The sequence below is a fragment of the Rhinoraja longicauda genome, chromosome 7 (genome assembly GCF_053455715.1).
Source record: "Rhinoraja longicauda isolate Sanriku21f chromosome 7, sRhiLon1.1, whole genome shotgun sequence".
NCBI classification, from domain to species: domain Eukaryota; kingdom Metazoa; phylum Chordata; class Chondrichthyes; order Rajiformes; family Arhynchobatidae; genus Rhinoraja; species Rhinoraja longicauda.
The window spans coordinates 54,022,260-54,043,542 of NC_135959.1; the positions used below are offsets into that span (position 1 = coordinate 54,022,260).

Genomic DNA, 21,283 nt, shown 5'->3' on the forward strand with positions numbered 1-21,283 from the left:
TGGAGGAACAGCACCTCATATTTCGCTTGGGCAGCTTACAGCCCAGCGGTATGAATGTTGACTTCTCAACTTTAGATAGTTCCTCTGTCCCTCTCTTCCCCTCCCCCTTCTCCCACCGTCTTCCTGTCTCCACCTATATCCTTTCTTTGTCCCGCCCCCCTGACATCAGTCTGAAGAAGGGTCTCGACCCATTCCCTCGATCCTAGATGCTGCCTGACCTGCTGAGTTACTCCGGCATTTTGTGATACGTTCGATTTGTACCAGCATCTGTAGTTATTTTCCTACACTCCTTATGCGGGTTATCTAATTTTCTGGAGTTGTTTTGGAATAGTTAAAGCAGTGAACAGTTAAAAGCAGAAAGATTCAACCATAAGTTTAAAGAGCTACTTCACAGAAGAATATTATGAAGTTAAGACATTTTTAATTAAGATTTCTCAATGTTAAAACGATGTATTTAAAAAAAAGTAAACATGATTAAAATGTCTGTTTGTTTATTATTAAAAAATATTACATGCTTGGGAATTTCCTCAAATTGTATTCTTAAGCACACACAAATTGTACTTCACATTAATAATCTTTTTTCAAAAAATGCCAAACACCTATACCTCAGACAAATCATTGACTGTTGAGAGTTTGCTCTAATTGCATTTGTTAATCACTCTAAAGAGACAGCTGAATAAATTAAGTTGATTTTTTTGTCTGCAAATACATGAATAACAAGGATTTGCAAGCTCTCTGAATGCTATTGTTATTTTACTAGCAAACTCAATCACCATGGTTTATTCCAGTCCGAAAACATTTAATTTTAAATATCATTATCAATTCCTTAAGAAACAGGTTACTGAACAAGTGGTACATTGTCAATATGAAGTCACAAACCTCAGGTCTGGCAACATCAGTTGAGAGAAACCTGTTTCACATTTGGTTAAAACACCAACCATCGGTACTGTGAGAAGTTTGAAATAAATTACAGAGAAACCAGGGAGAATAAAGGGGAAAGTAGGCAATATCACAGAGACCTGTAGGGATTGAGTGATTGAAGAGATGGGAGTTGCTAGCAAAAAGAAGGTGGCACAGATTCCTGAAATACAATACGTTTCAGATTTCTGCATCTGCAGAAATCTGATATAGTGAGAAGAAAATAAACTGCTCAAAAATTATTTATCTTCTAGTATCTGTAGAGTTCTTTCACTTCCTCCTGATTCAAACTATTATTTATACACCTTTACCACTCAGCACCATTAGTGGCATCTCTCCTGATCTCCACCCAGTCTCAAATCTCCTTTGCGTTCTCTTCATCTTCTTTGCAAATTAGTTGTTATTTTATTTCAAATTTTTCCCAGTTCATTGAACACGACCATTGAACATAGAAACATGACCCGTTTCTCTCCACAGACATTTCCCAGCTTGTCAGCATTTCCAGACTTTATTTTAGATTTCCAGCATCTGCAGTATTTTGCTTTTGAATGACAAGTGTTCTTATTTCACATGACAAACCCACCTTCAGCAATTAAACAAATCAGACTTTATCAAATGACCACGTAAGCATTTTAAATATTTTTAAATTTAAATTTGAAATTCCCTTTTAAATGTGTTTGATTATGCAGGGTCATGGCAGATTCTGCATTCACCAAAATGCAAATTCAGGGAACAAAAAGAGTCATGATCTTCGATTCACTCTACATCAGAATTACTATCAAAGCCCTTATTGGAAACTCTACCCCACTGCACTTAAATGATTAATCTTCTTCAGAATCAATGTCCTTTGTTGGAACACTAGTCTTGATGGATGACATCATCCTATCTTCAATTTGTTTTTTTGGATTTTCTTCCAGTTCAGTTTTGATTGCACCAGAACTCGACAGCATCCATTCCAATTCTTCAATGAAAGTGAAGTATGGAAACAAAGGACAAAAGAAAAATCATTGTTATAATATTTAATTCTCCTAGTCAGAATAAGGACAGGAGTCCCTTGTCTTTAATGTTCAACCCACCAATCTCTACACAGGAGAATCCAAATATAGATTGGGCGAACACTTTGCAGAGTACCTCCGTTAACCTGCAAGGGGAAACCAGAGCATCTAGTTCCCTGCAAAAGTAATTCTCCATCCATTCCTAATCCAAGTCTTTCTTTGTTCCAATAAATCCCAATGCAAACTTGAGAAACAGCACATAATTTCCATTAAGGCCAAATGCCAGCTAGATGAACCCAGGAATCACAACCTCACAGTAACTGTAGTTAAAAGATGCTTTGAATCTGCTTGAAGGAATCATTGTGAGGCATGCCATCTCTTGAAAATGCTGTTAGGAGTGCATTTGCCAGAAATGTTTGAGCTGATGATTCACTACACTATAGCGCATGAAACAAGTGCAAGGACATAGAGCACAAGACAACTATTGCTTCTCTCACAGAAGGTCACACTTGCAGCATGGTTCCAGCAATAGAAATAGAAAAACAGCAAACAATCAAACTTGCTTAGTGCTCTACATGTACACAACTCTCAATGTACTGTCCAAGCAATTATTTGCAGAAGTGCAGTCACAACTGAACATCTGCAAATTCAGAAATTAACTTCCATTGAATAGCTTTTGACAAACAGCAAATTTAACAGGAGAAACGTTTAACTGCCCTTGGTGTGTTAATTGAGGACAAATATTGACCAGTGCCTGAATAAAATTATATAAGGTACAAGGTTTTATTTATTGGAAGACTGTGCCAAGTGCAGACAAATGGCTATCATGAACTATGTTCGAGATAATTGGCTTATTAGCATTTCACATTACATTCAAATATTTATTGCTTAATCAATTACAGATGCACAAGCTCCCCTTTCTGCAATATAGTGACTAATTATATAATAAGATTTTGGGCAGCACAGTGGAACAGCAGTAGTGTTGCTACCTTACAGTGCCAGAGACCCGGGTTCCATCCCGACTATAGGCACTGCCTGCACGGAGTTTGTATGTTCTCCCTGTGACTGCGTTAGGTTTCCCAGGTGCTCTGGTTTCCTCCCACATTTCAAAGGCCTGCAGGTTAACTGGTGTCTGTAAATTGTCCCTAGTGTTTAGGATGCGAAACTGGGATAACATTGAATAGTGTACAGGTGACATTGGTTGGCGCAGACTCGATGGATCGAAGGGCCCATTTCCACACTGTATCACTAAACTAAGTAAATCAAATATAATAAAATTGGAATCAATCTAAAATTGTTGAAGTCTATAATTAGTGAATGGGCAAGTCGATGAACCATCCAAAAAGATGATGGTGACAAACCTATGAAGGGTGGAAATTATAAGACTTTCATTCATAAGAGTTAGTTTATTGACAGTCTCCAGAGATGAAAGGTGGCATCTTTTTTCACAATTTATAATTACAATAAAGATTTTCAAAGCAAAATGGTCAAATCTGCAATGAATATCAAAAAGATAGAATGAATGATGGTTGAAATTTCATACACGACCACATAGTCTAGATGGCAGACAAAGATGACTCTGCAAACAAATCACATGCGTTGAGTTTCTAGTGGTTTGAGGAACGAAGACCTAATGGAATGCTCCTGTCCCATTCGCACTCGAATAGCCTTTCCTGCGACAATCTCTGGGCTTCATTCTGAAAGGGTAATGATATACCCCCTTGTCCATTGTTTTTGACAATTCTACCAGGCGGATTACTGTCAAAATTTGGGGAGTCCAATGCTTTGGATTATATAAAATTCTTAAGGGGTTGGAGAGGCTAGATGCGGGAAGATTGTTCCCGATGTTGGGGGAGTCCAGAACCAGGGGTCACAGCTTAAGGATAAGGGGGAAGTCTTTTAGGACCGAGATGAGAAAACATTTCTTCACACAGAGAGTAGTGAGTCTGTGGAATTCTCTGCCACAGAAGGTAGTTGAGGCCAGTTTATTGGCTATATTTAAGAGGGAGTTAGATGTGGCCCTTGTGGCTAAAGGGATCAGGGGGTATGGAGAGAAGGCAGGTACAGGCTACTGAGCTGGATGATCAGCCATGATCATATTGAATGGCGGTGCAGGCTCGAAGGGCCGAATGGCCTACTCCTGCACCTATTTTCTATGTTTCTATGTTTCTATGATTATCATTCCAGACTGAAAAATCTGCAATGCATAATTTTCACCAAATGACAAGTCACATAGCTCAATTATTTAGACAATAGACAATAGGTGCAGGAGGCCATTCGGCCCTTGAGCCAGCACCGCCATTCAACGTGATCATGGCTGATCATTCTCAATCAGTACCCCGTTCCTGCCTTCTCCCCATACCCCCTGACTCCGCTATCCTTAAGAGCTCTATCTAGCTCTCTCTTGAATGCATTCAGAGAATAGGCCTCCACTGCCTTCTTGAGGCAGAGAATTCCACAGATTCACAACTCTCTGACTGAAAAGGTTTTTCCTCATCTCAGTTCTAAATGGCCTACCCCTTATTCTTAAACTGTGGCCCCTGGTTCTGGACTCCCCCAACATTGGGAATCATGTTTCCTGCCTCTAACGTGTCCAACTCCTTAATAATCTTATACGTTTCGATAAGATCTCCTCTCATCCTTCTAAATTCCAGTGTATACAAGCCTAGTCGCTCCAGTCTTTCAACATACGACAGTCCCGCCATTCCGGGAATTAACCTAGTAAACCTACGCTGCACGCCCTCAATAGCAAGAATATCCTTCCTCAAATTTGGAGACCAAAACTGCACACAGTACTCCAGGTGCGGTCTCACTAGGGCCCTGTACAACTGTAGAAGGACCTCTTTGCTCCTATACTCAACTCCTCTTGTTATGAAGACCAACATTCCATTGGCTTTCTTCACTGCCTGCTGTACCTGCATGCTTCCTTTCAGTGACTGATGCACTAGGACACCTAGATCTCGTTGTACGTCCCCATTTCCTAACTTGACACCATTCAGATAATACTCTACCTTCCTATTCTTACCACCAAAGTGGATAACCTCACACTTATCCACATTAAACTGCATCTGCCATGCATCCGCCCACTCATACAACCTGTCCAAGTCACCCTGCAACCTCATAGCATCTTCCTCACAGTTCACACTACCACCCAGCTTTGTATCATCTGTAAATTTGCTAATGGTACTTTTAATCCCTTCATCCAAGTCATTAATGTATATTGTAAATAGCTGCGGTTCCAGCACCGAGCCTTGCGGTACCCCACTAGTTACTGCCTGCCATTCTGAAAGGGACCCATTTATCCCCACTCTTTGCTTTCTGTCTGTCAACCAATTTTCTATCCATGTCAGTACCCTACCTCCAATACCATATGCTCTAATTTTGCCCACTAATCTCCTATGTGGAACCTTGTTAAAGGCTTTCTGAAAGTCAAAGTACACCACATCCACCGGCTCTCCCCTGTCAATTTTCCTAGTTACATCCTCAAAGAATTCCAGAAGATTAGTCAAGCATGATTTCCCCTTCGTAAATCCATGCTGCCTCGGAACGATCCTGTTACTACTATCCAAATGCTCTGCAATTTCGTCTTTTATAATTGACTCCAGCATCTTCCCCACCACTGATGTCAGACTAACTGGTCTATAATTTCCCGTTTTCTCTCTCCCTCCTTTCTTAAAAAGTGGGACAACATTAGCTACCCTCCAATCCACAGGAACTGATCCTGCATCTATAGAATATTGCAAAATGATCACCAATGCGTCCACAATTTCTAGCGCCACCTCCTTAAGTACTCTGGGATGCAGACCATCAGGCCCTGGGGATTTATCAGCCTTCAGTCCCATCAGTCTACCCAACACCATTTCCTGCCTAATTTGGATTTCCTTCAGTTCCTCTGTCACCCTAGGATCACTGACCACGAGAACATCTGGGAGATTGCTTGTATCTTCCTTAGTGAAGACAGATTCAAAGTACCGGTTCAACTCGTCTGCCATTTCCTTGTTCCCCATAATAAATTCCCCTGCTTCTGTCTACAAGGGACCCACATTTGCCTCGACTACCTAAAAAAGCTTTTACTATCCCCCTTTATATTATTGGCTAGTTTACCCTCGTACCTCATCTTTTCTCCCCGTATTGCCTTCTTAGTCATCTTCTGTTGCTCTTTAAAAGAGTCCCAATCCTCTGGCTTCCCACTCTTCTTTGCTTTGGTGTACTTCTTCTCTTTTATTTTTATGCTGTCCTTGACTTCCCTTGTCAGCCACGGGTGCCTCTTACTCCCCTTGGAATCTTTCCTCCTCTTTGGGATAAATTGATCCTGCAACTTCTGCATTATTCCCAGGAATACCTGCCATTGCTGTTCCACCGTCTTCCATGCTAGGGCCTCCTTCCAGTCAAATCTGGCCAGCTCCTGCCTCATGCCTCTGTCATCCCCTTTGCTATATTGTAATACTGACACTTCCGATTTTCCCTTCTCCCTCTCAATTTGTAGAGTAAAACTTATCATATTGTGATCACTGCATCCTAATGGCTCTTTTACCTCGCCTTATCAGATCAGGTTCATTACACAACACTAAATCCAGAATTGCCTTCTCCCTAGTAGGCTCCAGTACAAGCTGTTCTAAGAATCCATCTCGGAGACACTGCACAAACTCTCTTTCCTGGGGTCCATTACCAACCTGATTTTCCCAGCCTACCTGCATGTTGAAATCTCCCATAACCACCATAGCATTACATTTGCGACATGCCAATTTTAGCTCCTGATTCAACTTGCATCCTATGTCGAGGCTACTGTTTGGGGGCCTGTAGATAACTCCCATTAGGGTCTTTTTACCCTTACAATTCCTCATTTCTATCCATACTGATTCTACATCTCCTGATTCTATGTCACCCCTTGCAAGGGAGTGAATATCATTCTTCACTAACAGAGCGACCCCACCCCCTCTGCCCACCTGTCTGTCTTTCTATATGTTGTGTACCCCTGAATATTCAGTTCCCAGCCCTGGTCCTCTTGTAGCCATGTCTCAGTGATTCCCACAACATCATACTTGCCAATGTCCAACTGAGCCTCAAGCTCACCCACTTTATTTCTTATACTTCGCACATTTAAATACAACACTTTAACTTCGGTATTCACCTCCCCTCTCACACCGGTCACAATTGGCCCTGACCTTACTCTCTTACCCCTTCTAGAACTTCCCTCCCCCTTCATTCGAGAGTCCTTTGCAATTTCTCCCCTTTGTATTCGCTTCCCCTTTAACTCCATCTTCATGTTCCCAGTTTGTCAACCCCTCCCCCCCACTACTTAGTTTAAAGCCACACTTGTAGCACTAGCAAACCTACCTGCCAGAATGTTGGTCCCCCTGCTGTTAAGGTGTAACCCGTCCCTTTTGTACAGGTCACCCCTATCCCAGAAGAGATCCCAGTGGTCTAGAAATCTAAATCCCTGCTCCCTGCACCAGCCCCTCAGCCACACATTCATATCCCCGATCTCTCTATTCCTGCCCTCACCAGCACGAGGTACAGGTAGCAGTCCAGAGACAACCACCTTCGACGTCCTACTTCTCAGTCTTCTTCCTAACTCTCTAAACTCACGTTGCAGTATCTCCTTCCTCTTCCTCCCGACGTCGTTCGTGCCCACGTGCACAACTACTTCCGGTTGATCGCCTTCCCTCGCTAGGATGTTCTGAAGCCGCTCCGTGATTTAATACTCAAAAATATAAATTTGGGCAATGCACAAATTAATCACTTACCATCTTTTGTTAAATTCATGCCTCCAAATAACAAGGGTCCAACATATTGTCCTTTGATATCGCCATTGCGATAAATAAAGACTGTTGGGAGGTTTCTGTCCGGATAGTTGGGTATGCAGGTTGTGGAGATAGCTTTAATAAATTTAGTCTCTGGGAACTTCCTTGCCAGTTCACTTAGATGCCTATTTATCAAGGCACATAAAGGTAGCCTAGTACAAACAGAGAAACATTATCAGAGAACTGCACAATCATCTAGCTACATAATCAACGTTTTGCCAAGAGTCCATGTTTCAGTTAAGATGAGCTAATATTCACAAGTGTTCTTTTTTAAGAAACGGAAATTTAGAAAAATTAATTGGACCTGATCACCAATTCAGATATACAATAAAGTCTTGAACTGAATTAATATTTTATAAAGTTCAAACATTTGGAACATTTACTAGCTGCAAGATGGATGAACAGGTCTGAAAAATCATTTCTCCTTGTGACACATCTGTTGGACTCAGTTGAGGTGGGGGAATTTCAAATTACAAGCTCAGAAAAAATTGCCTATAATATTCTGCCAGTAAGATTTAAGCCAAAGAACAGAAGTAGTCTTGCGTTACACTTAGATTTAAATAAAAAGGTATACATCAAATATCAGAGCTATTGGCTACAGCAGATTGGATTGATGATTTGTAATTTATCATTCTGCTCCCTGAAGTGCAGGTGCATTAATTAAATGTTATTTGCTCTTAACCGACTCTTCATTTCAATCACATCAAAGAATAAACAATAAATACCATCATTGCCAAATAAACCCAATACTGAGAATGAAACAAAAACCCCAAAACTTACCCTTGTTTGTAAAGGTGCAGTATTACCCACAAACTCTCGCCAGCTTTAGTCACTTCTTGTACATACTCTGGTCCAGAAATTTCCAAAACTTCTCCAAACACTTTCATCATCTGTTTTGCTTTCCATTCAGTTAGTCTTTGTTGCCTGGAAAAGATTAAATCACTTGTTAACCAATGAATCGTTCAGACATTCAAGCAATGAAATGCATATTGATTTATTCACAAAATGCTGGAGTAACTCAGCAGGTCAGACTGAAGAAGGGTCTCGACCCGAAACGTCACCCATTCCTTCTCTCCCGAGATGCTGCCTGACCTGCTGAGTTACTCCAGCATTTTGTGAATAAATCGATTTGTACCAGCATCTGCAGTTATTTTCTTATAATGAAATGCATATGGTATTTATAACTAGGCCAATTAGGTCAACCTTGAAGCAGTTTTGATAGAGCAACCACATTCCTCCATTAATTTTGGTCCCTTATCATCTACTACACAAAGTATAAATTCGGTTTGAAATTAGTATGAAGAGGAAAATCTATCCCCTGGTAGACTCATGGAGCTTCAGCTTGAGAGCAATTTCATTAAACAAATGGTATCCTCAGTGATGGTTTTCTCTCATCCTCCAACTATATTTTCCAATGAGCTTCACCAAGGCATCTGACGTGTATAAACTGAATAAACGCGATGATAGAAGCAGTCCAACTGATGTCCCTAAATATTATCAAATGGGACAAAACACATTGTAGACTTCTGCAAAGCAAAAATGATATGTTACTCATTTTAAAGTGCAATTTGCGACATGTTGCAAGCATATTTTTACATAAATGTAAGTAGTTATGTATTGTTCGTTGGATCATGGCATCAAAAGATTCCTTGCACATTTATCACATTATCCAAAGATCGCCAAAATCAAATTTTTGATAAATGAAACAGCAAAATTGCATTTCTAATAAAACGCAAAAGAATCACTTATCGCCCACATAATCCTCTGCTAAAATTACTGTGCCATTTATATATTTTTTAAATGGCAAAAATCACCATTAGGCTGGTCATTATTTTGATAGCTAATTGCAGTCAAAGGTTATGAAGAAACAAACAACTACAATCTATTTAATTAATAAAATAAAAGCAAAATAACCTTTCATTTTCATAACCCCCTTCACTACCTCAGGACATCACAAACACTTTAGTCAGTTAAAGACTTTTTGAAATGTAGGCAACGTGTGAAGTAGGAAATACAGCAGTCAATTTGTGCAGTAGCCGCCCAGAAAGATCAGGTAACAACCAGAAAATAATATCAGTATTGAGTGTTACTGGCCAAGACAATGATAATCACTCTCCTGTTCTTCAAAATAAGACCCAAGGACCTTTTATATCCCAGGGGCAGCTGAAGACTGTATTTAACATCTTATCCACAAGTTGCACAAAGCAGTGCTCCAATGATATTACACTGGCATTGAGTTGAAAAGGAATACTTAATTTCTAAAAAAATAAATAATTAAAACCCACAATTCCCAGTTAATAATCTGCAATAAAATTGTTATTTCATGTGCCATTCAGAATGCCCTACATAAATACTGCATCACGCAACATCCCCACTCTTCAGCCTTTGAGAGAAAAAGTAAGACAAGCCCAATTGTGATAACAATCAAAATAGGAGATTACACACCAAGACACACCCTGATGTCTGATTGCCGAGCCCATCGAGTCTACTCTGCCATTCAGTCATGGTTGATCTCTGCCTCCTAATTCCATTTCCCTGCCTTCTCCCCATAACCCTCGACACCTGTTCTAATCAAGAATTTGTCTATCTCTGCCTTAAAAATATCCACTGACAGCCTCCACGGCCCTCTGTGGCAATGAGTTCCACAGATTAACTACCCTCTGACTAAACAAATTCCTCCTCAACCCCTTTCTAAAAGAGCACCCTTTAACTCTGAGGCTATGACCTCTGGTCCTAGACTCTCCCACCAGTGGAAACATAGTTTCCACGTCCATTCTATCTACACCTTTCATTATTCTGTAAGTTTCAATGAGGATGCACTCAGGTTTGCTGGAACTTGTAAAAAGATGGATCTGTATTTCCGACACCTTCATATAACCTAGAACATCTTCATGTTGTTTACCTGTACATCTCAATGGCTCTTTCATCTTCCTCACCAAATTCATCCTCATTTTCTTGCAGCTCTTCCAGGGTCATGTCTTCATATCTTTTAACTGCAAAAAAAGTTGATTCATCAGCTAGCTATTTCTGGAAACCAGCCATTTAAAATGAAAATCTGACACCGCCAGTTAGTACACATAAAAGAGGATTTCCTTTGCAAACAATAATGGCAAACGTGCCATTAATAAAGAGAGCAATCAGAACCGCGTGATATTTTCCTTAAACAAAAAGGTTTAAGCAATACAAAATTGCTTTGTTGCTTGTAATATGTCGACATGGTGGCAAAGAAGGCATTTGGTACACTTGCCTTCTTCAGTCAGGGCAATGGGTAGAGTTGGGACATCATGATGCAACCGCACAAGTCATTGGTGAGGTCGACACAAAATGCTGGAGTAACTCAGCGGGACAGGCAGCATCTCTGGAGAGAAGGAATGGGTGAAGTTTCGGGCCAAGACCCTTCTTTAGACGAAAAGTCATTGGTGAGACCACACTTGGAATATTGGGCTACAAGAATGATGTCACTAAGCTGGAAAGGATGCAGTAAAGATTCACGAGGATGTTACCAGGACTGGAGATCTCAGGTTTACAAGAAGAGGCTTGATCTTGTTACACTGGAATGTAGGAGCAGAAGGCTGACCTTAGAGGAATGCAAAATCATTAAGGTGTACATAAATTGATGTTTACAGTTTATTTCCCTGGGTAAAGGAATCTAAATTAAGGGGCGTAGATTTAGGTGCAAGGGACAAGATTTAAAAGGGACCCAAGAGGCATTTGTGTAGTAATACGTACTGAACTAAATACAAATAAGAGTTTCACTGTACCTCGGTACATGTGACAAATAATGTACCATTGAACCACACGGAGTGGAGTGGTGGTTATATGGAATCAACTGCCAGAGGAATCTGTAGAGGCAGGTACAATTACAACGCAGAAAATACATTTGGATAGGTACATGAATGAAAAAGATTTAGAGGTATATGCACCAAAGGCAACTTAATGGGGTGAGCTTAAATAGACATCTTGGTTGGCATGGAAACGTTGGACTGAAGTGTTGTATTACTCAACAACCAATAGTTAGGAAAACAATGCTTTTATGACAAATTTCATCATTTTACTCAAACTTAAAATCAGACTATCCAGACTACAGATAATGAAATGGAGACACAGGGGCTGATTTGCCAAAAAAAGGCACAACGTGGCAGAGTAACTAGCTCCTGACCTGCTGAGTTACTCCAGCACTGTGCGTTGGGCATTCTCCCAGGAAGGAGTGCCATGCAAGCCTGACATGAGCATGTGTTCTCCAACATGAACATACTTGTAATATGATTTATAAGAAGGAAGAGAAACAAGTCTGGGGAGGTATTGACACAGGGATGTTCCAAGAATAGGATTAAAACCCTTCCAGTGGAATACGATGGTCACTTCACAGCACTAACATTCCCAGTCTATATACTTCAGCAATCAATTCAATCAACTACAATGCCCTCCATAATGTTTGTGACAAAGACCCATCATTTATTTATTTGCCTCTGTACTCCACAATTTGAGATTTGTAGTAGAAAAAAATCACATGTGGTTAAAGTGCACATTGTCAGATTTTAATAAAGGCCATTTTTATACATTTTGGTTTCACCATGTAGAAATTACAACTGTGTTAATACATAGTCACCCCCCATTTCAGGGCACCACAACGTTTGGGTCACATGGCTTCACAGGTGTTTGTAATTGCTCAGGTGTGTTTAATTGCCTCCTTCATGCAGGTATAAGAGAGCACCTAGTCTTTCCTCCAGTCTTTCCATCACCTTTGGATACTTTTATTGCTGTTTCTCAACATGAGGACCAAAGTTGTGCCAATGAAAGTCAAAGATGCATTATGAGACTAAGAATAAAACTGTTAAGAGATATCAGCCAAAGCTTAGGCTTACCAAAATCAACTGTTTGGAACATCATTAAGAAGAAAGAGAGCACTGGTGAGTTTACTAATCGGAAAGGGACTGGCAGGCCAAGGAAGACCGCCACGGCTGATGACAGAAGAATTTGCTCTATAATAAAGAAAACCCCCCCCAAACACCTGTCTGACAGATCAGAAACACTCTTTAGGAGTCAGGTGTGGATTTGTCAATGATCACTGTCCGCAGAAGACTTCATGAACAGAAATACAGAGGCTACACTGCAAGATGCAAACCACTAGTTAGACGCAAAAATAGGATGGCCAGGTTACAGTTTGCCAAGAAGTACTTAAAAGAGCAATCACAGTTCTGGAAAAAGGTCTTGTGGACAGATGAGATGAAGATTAACTTGTATCAGAGTGATGGCAAGAGCAAAGTATGGAGGAGAGAAGGAACTGTCCAAGATCCAAAGCATACCATTTCATCTGTGAAACACAGTGGTGGGGGTGTTATGGCCTGGGCATGTATGGCTGCTGAAGGTACTGGCTCACTTATCTTCATTGATGATGCAACTGCTGATGGTAGTAGCATAATGAATTCTGGTGTATAGACACATCCTATCTGCTCAAGTTCAAACAAATGTCTCAAAACTCATTGGCCGGCAGTTCATTCTACACCAAGACAATGATCCCAAACATACTGCTAAAGCAACAAAGGAGTTTTTCGAAGCTACAAAATGGTCAATTCTTGAGTGGCCAAGTCAATCACCCGATCTGAACCCAATTGAGCATGCCTTTCATATGCTAAAGAGAAAGCTGAAGGGGACTAGCCCCCAAAACAAGCATAAGCTAAAGATGGCTGCAATACAGGCCTGGCAGAGCATCACCAGAGAAGACACCCAGCAACTGGTGATGTCCATGAATCGCAGACTTCAAGCAGTCATTGCATGCAAAGGACGTGCAACAAAATACTAAACATGACTACTTTCATTTACATGACATTGCTGTGTCCCAAACATTATGGTGCCTTGGGGGGGACTATGTATAAACACTGCTGTAATTTCTACATGGTGAAACCAAAATGTATAAAAATGGCCTTTATTAAAATCTGACAATGTGCACTTTAACCACAAGTGATCTTTTCTATTTCAAATTGTGGCGTACAGAGGTAAATAAATAAATGATAGCTCTTTGTCCCAAACATTATGGAGGGCATTGTATTTATATTATTCTCTTTGACTCTTGGTTTCAGCAAAAGCATTAAAACTGTCACAAACAAAAAATCGATTTATTTCAAATATGAAACATCCTAATGAGGTGTTCTCACAAGGATGCTTTTCTGCCATTGACACATTCGACTCCTTCCAGGCCAATCTATTTGTTCTTATCTACAGATTGGGAAAATAAGTTAAATTAATACATTTACAGCCATGCACAATGTTGATGGTTCGCACACAAAAAGCAGACCTTCAAAATGCTGCCAGAAGGAAAACTTAGAGGGTGTTTAAAAAAAAGCATTGTAAAAACTGGTTGCTATGGTACTGGAAGGGTTATGTGGTCATCCACACTGTAAATGCAGACAATGGAGTAAAGACAGGCAGTTTTTTCCTGCAATTGATAATGGGGGGGAAAAAACAAGAAATAACCACTTTTCTATGCCTGACACAGGTTAGAACAAGGCAGGAAGAATATATTTAATTTACCTGAATTAAAATTCCATTTATGCCATGGCCAGATTTGAATTTGCTTCACCAGATCAGTCAAAACCTCTGATTAAAATATGGATTACGGAAATGACCGAGACCTTGCCTTTGGAAAAAATAAGGTTTGCCTTAATTGACAAACCAGATCTATTTTTTAAAATATGGTCTCCATTTATTGAATTTTAAAAAAAGTAAATGGGTTTGTCACAAAACTAAAATTTAAAACTAAAGTTAAAACTTGAGTTTAGGGTTGGATGTACAACTATACTCATTAACTCCCGGATCTATCCCCATAATCTTTATATTTGTAATTCTCTTTTTTCTTTGCTTTCTCTCTATTAGTTTATAGTCTTTTTTTTCCAGTCTCTTTTCATCTTTATTTTTTCTTTAAAAATTTAAAAATTGAAGCTATGTAAGAATTCTATAACCAGTTTGTCGTTTTATTATTTGTACATATGCTTTAATTTTTAATTTTTTTTAAAAAAAAAACCCTCTGATTACACCAGCACCACCTTTCAACAGTTGGTTGTCTGGTAGATAGTGACTAACGTGAGTCTGACAGGATGTCGAGGTTATGGAATATGGAGTAGTCAACTACAAATCTGGATACCAGGTCAACACTCAAAATATCTTAGCACAAAACTAATAGCACCAGTCATGGTCCTATTAAATATCAGATACCCATGTGTAATTATCAGCTGTGGTAAAAAGGTTAAGGTTTATTATTGTAAAATATACCGAGGTACAGTGAAAAGCCTTGTTTTGCATGCTATCCAAACATATCAGATATACCATACATAAATACAGAATATAATTCTCAGCATTGTAGCATAGCTGCTCCATTAACATAGTCCAATGTCCACAATGGGGTAAAGGTGAATTGGACAGTACCCTAGCTTATGGAAGAGCCATTCAGAAGCATGATAACAGAGAGGAAGAAGCTGTTCAATGAGTCAGATCTTGCAAGGACCAGCCGTGCTGAATAGATCTGCCAGCTTTTAACAACTTCAATGGCAGCAAGTTCCAGTCTTCCGTGTTGGTACTATCAAAAGGTGGAGCAACTCAGATTAAGAAAGCTGAATCTATTTCACAGAATACCATCAAAAGTGTGCAGTATTACTGAAAATTCCTTAGCAACAAGCTGGAAATATAGTCACTGATTAAGAATGCAAGATCCCATTGCATTGAAAGGGGATTGCAGGAAGCAAAGGGTAAAATAAATTATTTAGAAATATATATATTTTACTTTTTAAACACGCTTTAATGCATTTCCAAAAATCAACGTTTTATTTCAATTGAAAATCGTTGTTTGTGAATGTCAGAAACAATTAACAATTACTAGAAATCGCTTGCAGCATCTTATAACCAGAACATTCCTGCCCTGACTTTTGCCAGCAGTGAATAGAGTGATAGGCATTTCAAAGGGAGGAACAGCACATGGCCATTACAGAGGCCATACCACTGGACACCAGGAAGCAGAGGACCAGTGAGATTAGCCATTTGCTTCCAGACCAGTACCTACAGGCATCGCTAGACTGCTGACAGAGATTCCCGATAAAGGCTCAGTCAATTCCAAACAAATAAATTAGCTCTTCACTTACCAACCGACTGCTGGTTCTGAATGAGCTCCTCCTCCAGTGCCTCATTTTCTTTATCTGGATTCTCTTTTGGAGGAAGGATGCCTTTTTTCCGCAAAATGGCATTCCACTCAGTGTCTGCATTTGGATCCTAAGGAAAATAAGTGTACAATAAGAAAATAGACCGTTTTTTTCAGGGTGAATAGTAGTTGGTGCGCCTGGAGGAAAAGGTGTACTTTGATATAAACTGTGCTTCGATGATTACGCTGAGCTACAGTGGAGTGGAATTAATAAGGTCAAAAGATGACCAACTGTTGTATTTTATTACAAAGGTAAAATTGCCAAGAACCTCTCAGGATTTAGAAAGACAACTGTGGTACTCCATTATATATGGCTCACATCCCTAAGGGCCAAACCTCATAACATTTCTATCAAATTACATTACCTCCTCTTCCTTGCATATGCTTCATGGCAACTTACAAGACATGATCCTAATCAACCTCAGTAAATAGCAGTGATAAACAAGACTGTGATACCTCTTCACCTTTTATCCAACATCTGTATTAGAGATGCAGCACAAAAACAGACCGTTCCAACCACTGATCAACCACTGATCAACCGTTCACACTGGTTCTACATTATCCCACTTTCTCACAAACTCACTCTGTACTAGGGGCAATTTACAAAGGCCAATTAACCTACAAACCTGCACAACTTTGGGATGGGGGAGGAAACCCACATGTTCACAGGGAGAACATGCAAACTCTCCACAGTCAGCAACAAATCATGGGTCTCTGGCACTGCAAGGCAACAGCTCTACCAATTGCGCCACTGTTGCCAGACAAAATTTTCTCACTGCAATGCTGCACCTCATCTACAACAAACTTCCCCAGGCATGGAGTTAGTTTTCAGTACCAACGGGAAACAATTCAATTTACAGCAACAATTGATCATCCAAACCCTCGCAGTTGAGCCACAGCAGAAAGACAACCCTCAAGCTCATGCAAGTTCAAAGACCCAGCTCCAAGCCATTGTCAACTTCTTCACTGAATCATTCATGCAGTAATACATTAAAGTATACAAGTGCATTGGTCTTACACTCAACATCCAGAAGACGATGGGCTGCTATCAAACTGCCCCTGCTGCACAACATAGTCCTTCAGCAATAAAAGATTCGTGGCAGATCCTAGAAAACATTTCTCGCATCTCAAGAGCTACCGCTCAGCAAAGGCCAATATTGATGCTGAAATGTACGACTGATGTTTGAAGATTAAGATCTCAGACCTGGCACAAAACTTTGTCTGCCAGCAGCAGTGATTCTGCCCTCTTCTCTGCTTCTGACAACTGGACTACCCGGGCAGACGGTAGAAAGATACCACCAATGCAATCTCTGCAAAATCCTCAGAATTCATTGGAAGGATATGCCAACCAACACACACAACTCTCACACCAACATCCCCAGCATTGAAGCCCGAGCTGCAGTCAGCTGACTCTTGCACAGGCCTCATTCTTTGTATACATAACACGAGACTCCGGAAACAGTCTAGGACCTGTCATGGACCCAGCCTGGACAGATGAAAATACCCTATAAAAAAAAAAGCAACACCACCCTGATAAATTTCAAGTTGGCGCTGAAGCCAGGTGACCTTCTGTGTGCTAGTCCCAGAAGGGGATCTGCTAGCACACATTACAATTGCTTCACTCTTAAATCTTTATTTCAACAGCACCTAAATAATATACTCTTTATCCTGTAATTGTACAATGTGTGCAGCTTGAGTGTAATCATGTATAGTCTTTTCCTTGACTGGATAGCATGCAACAAAAAAGGCTTTCCACTGTACATCTGGAGATTCCTAACAGGAGGAAAAAGCATCAATCATCACTGGAACAGATAGCATTACAGTCACGAGCAAGGCAGTGGTGCGGATATCAAAACAGGATTTCTTCACACCTCAATCTCTTTTCCCTTTTTCATACTTCACGACAAACCACGGATATTTTTTGCCAGCAAATATTCCATTTGAAAGCTCACCTCTTTCTATTCATGAGCTTCCTCAGCCAATGACGCTCTATCTATTGGGAAAGAGATAACCATTTCCTTTGGTGCGGAGAGCCTTCGTGACAATATAAACCTTTGCATCAAGGCATACTTAATTCATTCTGGCAAAAGATGCTCACTTGCTCAAAGTCACTCCACCATCTACAAGGCCCAGCAAGGAGTGAAGTTAAAAGTTCTCCACCTGCTTGAATTAGCACAACTCCAATAGCACTCAGAATTTGAACATTATCACATCATTAACAAATTGATACTCCATCCAACACTAATATATATTGCACTCACAGTGCATTATGTACACGATGCACTGCAGCAAACCTGAAAAAGACTGTCAGGGTCCCTGGACAGGGTCGAGGGAGGAGGTGTCACACCTGGAACAATGGATACAGTTGATGAGGTTCGAGGAGGTGCAAGTGAACCTCTGCCTAACCTGAAAGGACTGTCGTATTCGCGACTGTTCAGGGACCCCGGCAGTCTTTGCAGGTTAGGCAGAGGTTCACTTGCACCTCCTCCAACATCATCTATTGTATCTGTTGTTTCAGGTGTGGACAAATACATTGGTGAGACCAAACGTAGACTAGGCGATCGTGTCACTGAACACCTTCGCTCAGTCCACCTACGTGATCTCCTGGTTGCCAAATATTAACGCCCCCTGCCATTCTGACCTTTCTATACTGGGCCACCTCCATTGTCAGAGTGGGGCCAAATGCACAATGGAGGAACAGCACCTCATATTTCACTTGTGCAGCTTACAACCAAGCAGTATGAATATTGAAGATAGACACAAAATGTTGCCGTAACTCGGCAGGACAGGTAACATTTATGGAGAGAAGGAATGGGTGACGTTTCAGGTAGAGACCCTTCTTCAGAAGCGTCTTAAGGGTCTCGACCCGAAACGTCACCCATTCCTTCTCTCCAGAGATGCTACCTGTCCTGCTGAGTTACTCCAGCGTTTGTGTCTATCTTCAGTTTAAACCAGCATCTGCAGTTCCTTCCTACACACAGTATGAATATTGATTTCTCTAACTTCGTAACCTTGTATCCCCTCTCTCTCCATCCCTTCCCCACTGTAATCATGTACTAGTTTCACTGTCATTCTGGTGAGTTTCATTGTCTGTATAACTCATTATCACCTAGCCCACAGCCAACAATAGACTGTTACCTTGATCATAGTTACTTTTTTTTGCATATCTTTCATTCATTTGTTTTATATCTCTCTAATATCACTGTCTATATCTGTTGTTTCCCTTTCCCCTGACTCTCAGTCTAAAGAAGGGTCTCGACCCAAAACGTCATCTATTCCTTTTCTCCAGAGATGCAGCCTGACCCGCTGTTACTTCAGCTTTTTGTGTCTATCTTCGGTTTAAACCAGCATCTGCGGTTCATTCCTACAAAAGAAAATCAGCTGTATTCATTAGCAATTGATACAGTTGTCTCATAGGTTACTACTGATATTGCAGAAGACACCAAATCCCAACAGTTACAAAACATTTGTAAAGTTGTGCTTCTTATTATTTACATGCACTGTGCCCATGAATGGAGATGCCTATGGAGATTTATTTTTGCTGCGAATTAGTCACATACTACAGACAATTTTACAATTTTAACCTACAAACCTGTATATCTTTGGAGTGTGGGAAGAAACCAGAGCACCCGGAGAAAACCCACGCAGTCAAACTCACTCTCCAAAAAATAATATAATTCACCCCAAAAATCAACATAAATAAAAGATTTGTAAAGCATTCTCATCTGTAAACAGTGAGACTCACTGCTGCCAATAATAGGGGGCAAACTAGTGTAGTATCAAGTGACAAGGGCCTGAAGTTACAATTTAAAAACCTAACATCATCCAAATAAAAATCAATCTTGAATATCCAGAACTTGCCAAATTGGCAGTTAAAATCTTATTGTCATTCTATTCTACTACCTTTACAAAAGTGGATTTTCTGCAATGAAAAACAAGTTTCTAAGTAGACCGAGTATTGGAAGGACTCTCCAAATCCTCATTCAGCCCCAGATTGAAAAGCTTGCATTAACAGGACCAATATTGGAGTCTCATTTGGTATTTTGCAGCTAATTAAATTTTAAACTAAATTACTTGTAATGTTCATTGTGATTTACAAGAGTCATTATGTAATAATTGGCTGGTCCCTGTTGTCTACTTTGGAAATGGAACTTAATGTGCTAACAGTAAAGTACTGCTCACAACTTTACAAGAGTGTTAGGGCCTATATTTTTTTCAATTAAAATATACCATACTTAATTTATGTCAAAGATTTCATTTGTGTTAAATGACACCGATTTTTCATTATTTGATGAGATGTTGGTTATACGGGACAAGTGGTGGGTGTTGGGGGGGGGGGGGGGGGGGGGGGGTGGCGCCGAGAGAACAAGGCAAGGGACCCGGCGTGGGAGGGGTGCTGCCGAGAGAGCAAAGGGGGACAAAATGTAATGATACTACACTAGTTTGTCCCCATTGGGGAGAAAATGTAATGCTTTGTAACTTTGTCAGCGCCCTATATGTGGCGACTCTTTGTATACATGTGTAGCAAAACAAAGAATCTCACTGTGACATGTCACATGTGATTATAAAGTATCATGCATTCAACTTATCTAACTTTGTGTACATTTTCATTTCATTTCAAGCATATCTGCGCGTCAGGAAAGGTTGAAAAAAATACAGCTGTTTTGTACGCGGGTTGGGCTTTAGTAGTTTTATTGGGATGGATCCGTATCAATAGAAGCAAGGCAATATCACTCAGTACATCAGCCATGATCACAGTGAATGGCGGTGCTGGCTCGAAGGGCCGAATGGCCTACTCCTGCACCTATTTTCTATGTTTCTGTAACATTCTCAAGAATACACGTCGCTTTTACTCGCGGCTCGTACGATTTAAGAAAAATTGCAAAGAAAGGACAATTTGCAGACCTGCATGTTGTTGGGATATTGTTGTCACTCCAGCAGAGCAGCACTTCCGGACAGCACCCTCGCTGCAGTCCTGGAGCACGCGCCTACCCTGCACAGCACAACCCTGCCCTGCACTGCACAGCACAGCACCCTCGCTGTAGTCCCGGAGCACGCGCCTACCCTGCACAGCACCTTCTTCGCCCAGCAATACCCGCACACAAATAAATGCTGGCTATTTCTCCAGTTAAAGTTAACGGCGGCTGCTGGTGCTGGGGATCTCTTTCTAGGTTGCGCTAATTTCCGGTTTCCGACGCTTCCTTACATGGGATGGCAGTGACAACATTTCCTAATGAGGAAATAACTGGACAAGTTGTTGATTTGCTGCCGCGCCTATTGCTTCCTCTCTGTCCAAGAGTTGCAGAAGGGGAGGGAATAAGTGACTGATCCTCATGGATTTGAAACAGTCAATCATTTCAATTAGTTGGAAGAGTACA

General features: G+C 40.6%; 1 protein-coding gene across 1 annotated transcript; it reads right to left on the reverse strand.

The window, feature by feature from the left end:
* Positions 1-486: 486 nt before the first annotated feature.
* pdcl3 (phosducin-like 3) lies at positions 487-21,071 on the reverse strand. Its single transcript, XM_078402604.1, has 6 exons — positions 20,811-21,071; positions 15,850-15,976; positions 10,620-10,710; positions 8,498-8,641; positions 7,661-7,869; positions 487-1,879 (listed from the first exon to the last, which is right to left on the reverse strand). Exons 1-6 carry the CDS (start codon positions 20,814-20,816, stop codon positions 1,740-1,742), a joined length of 717 nt encoding a protein of 238 aa, XP_078258730.1. The 5' UTR covers positions 20,817-21,071; the 3' UTR covers positions 487-1,739.
* Positions 21,072-21,283: the final 212 nt, after the last annotated feature.

Bases quoted from the DNA above. Each gene is read 5' to 3' on its own strand.
- pdcl3 (XM_078402604.1), bottom strand. The intron at 7,870-8,497 runs GTAAGTTTTGGG...TGTTTGTACTAG, and splicing joins CTGCACCTTTACAAACAAGG to GCTACCTTTATGTGCCTTGA. The intron at 1,880-7,660 runs GTAAGTGATTAA...CTTTCATTGAAG, and splicing joins CATGAATTTAACAAAAGATG to AATTGGAATGGATGCTGTCG.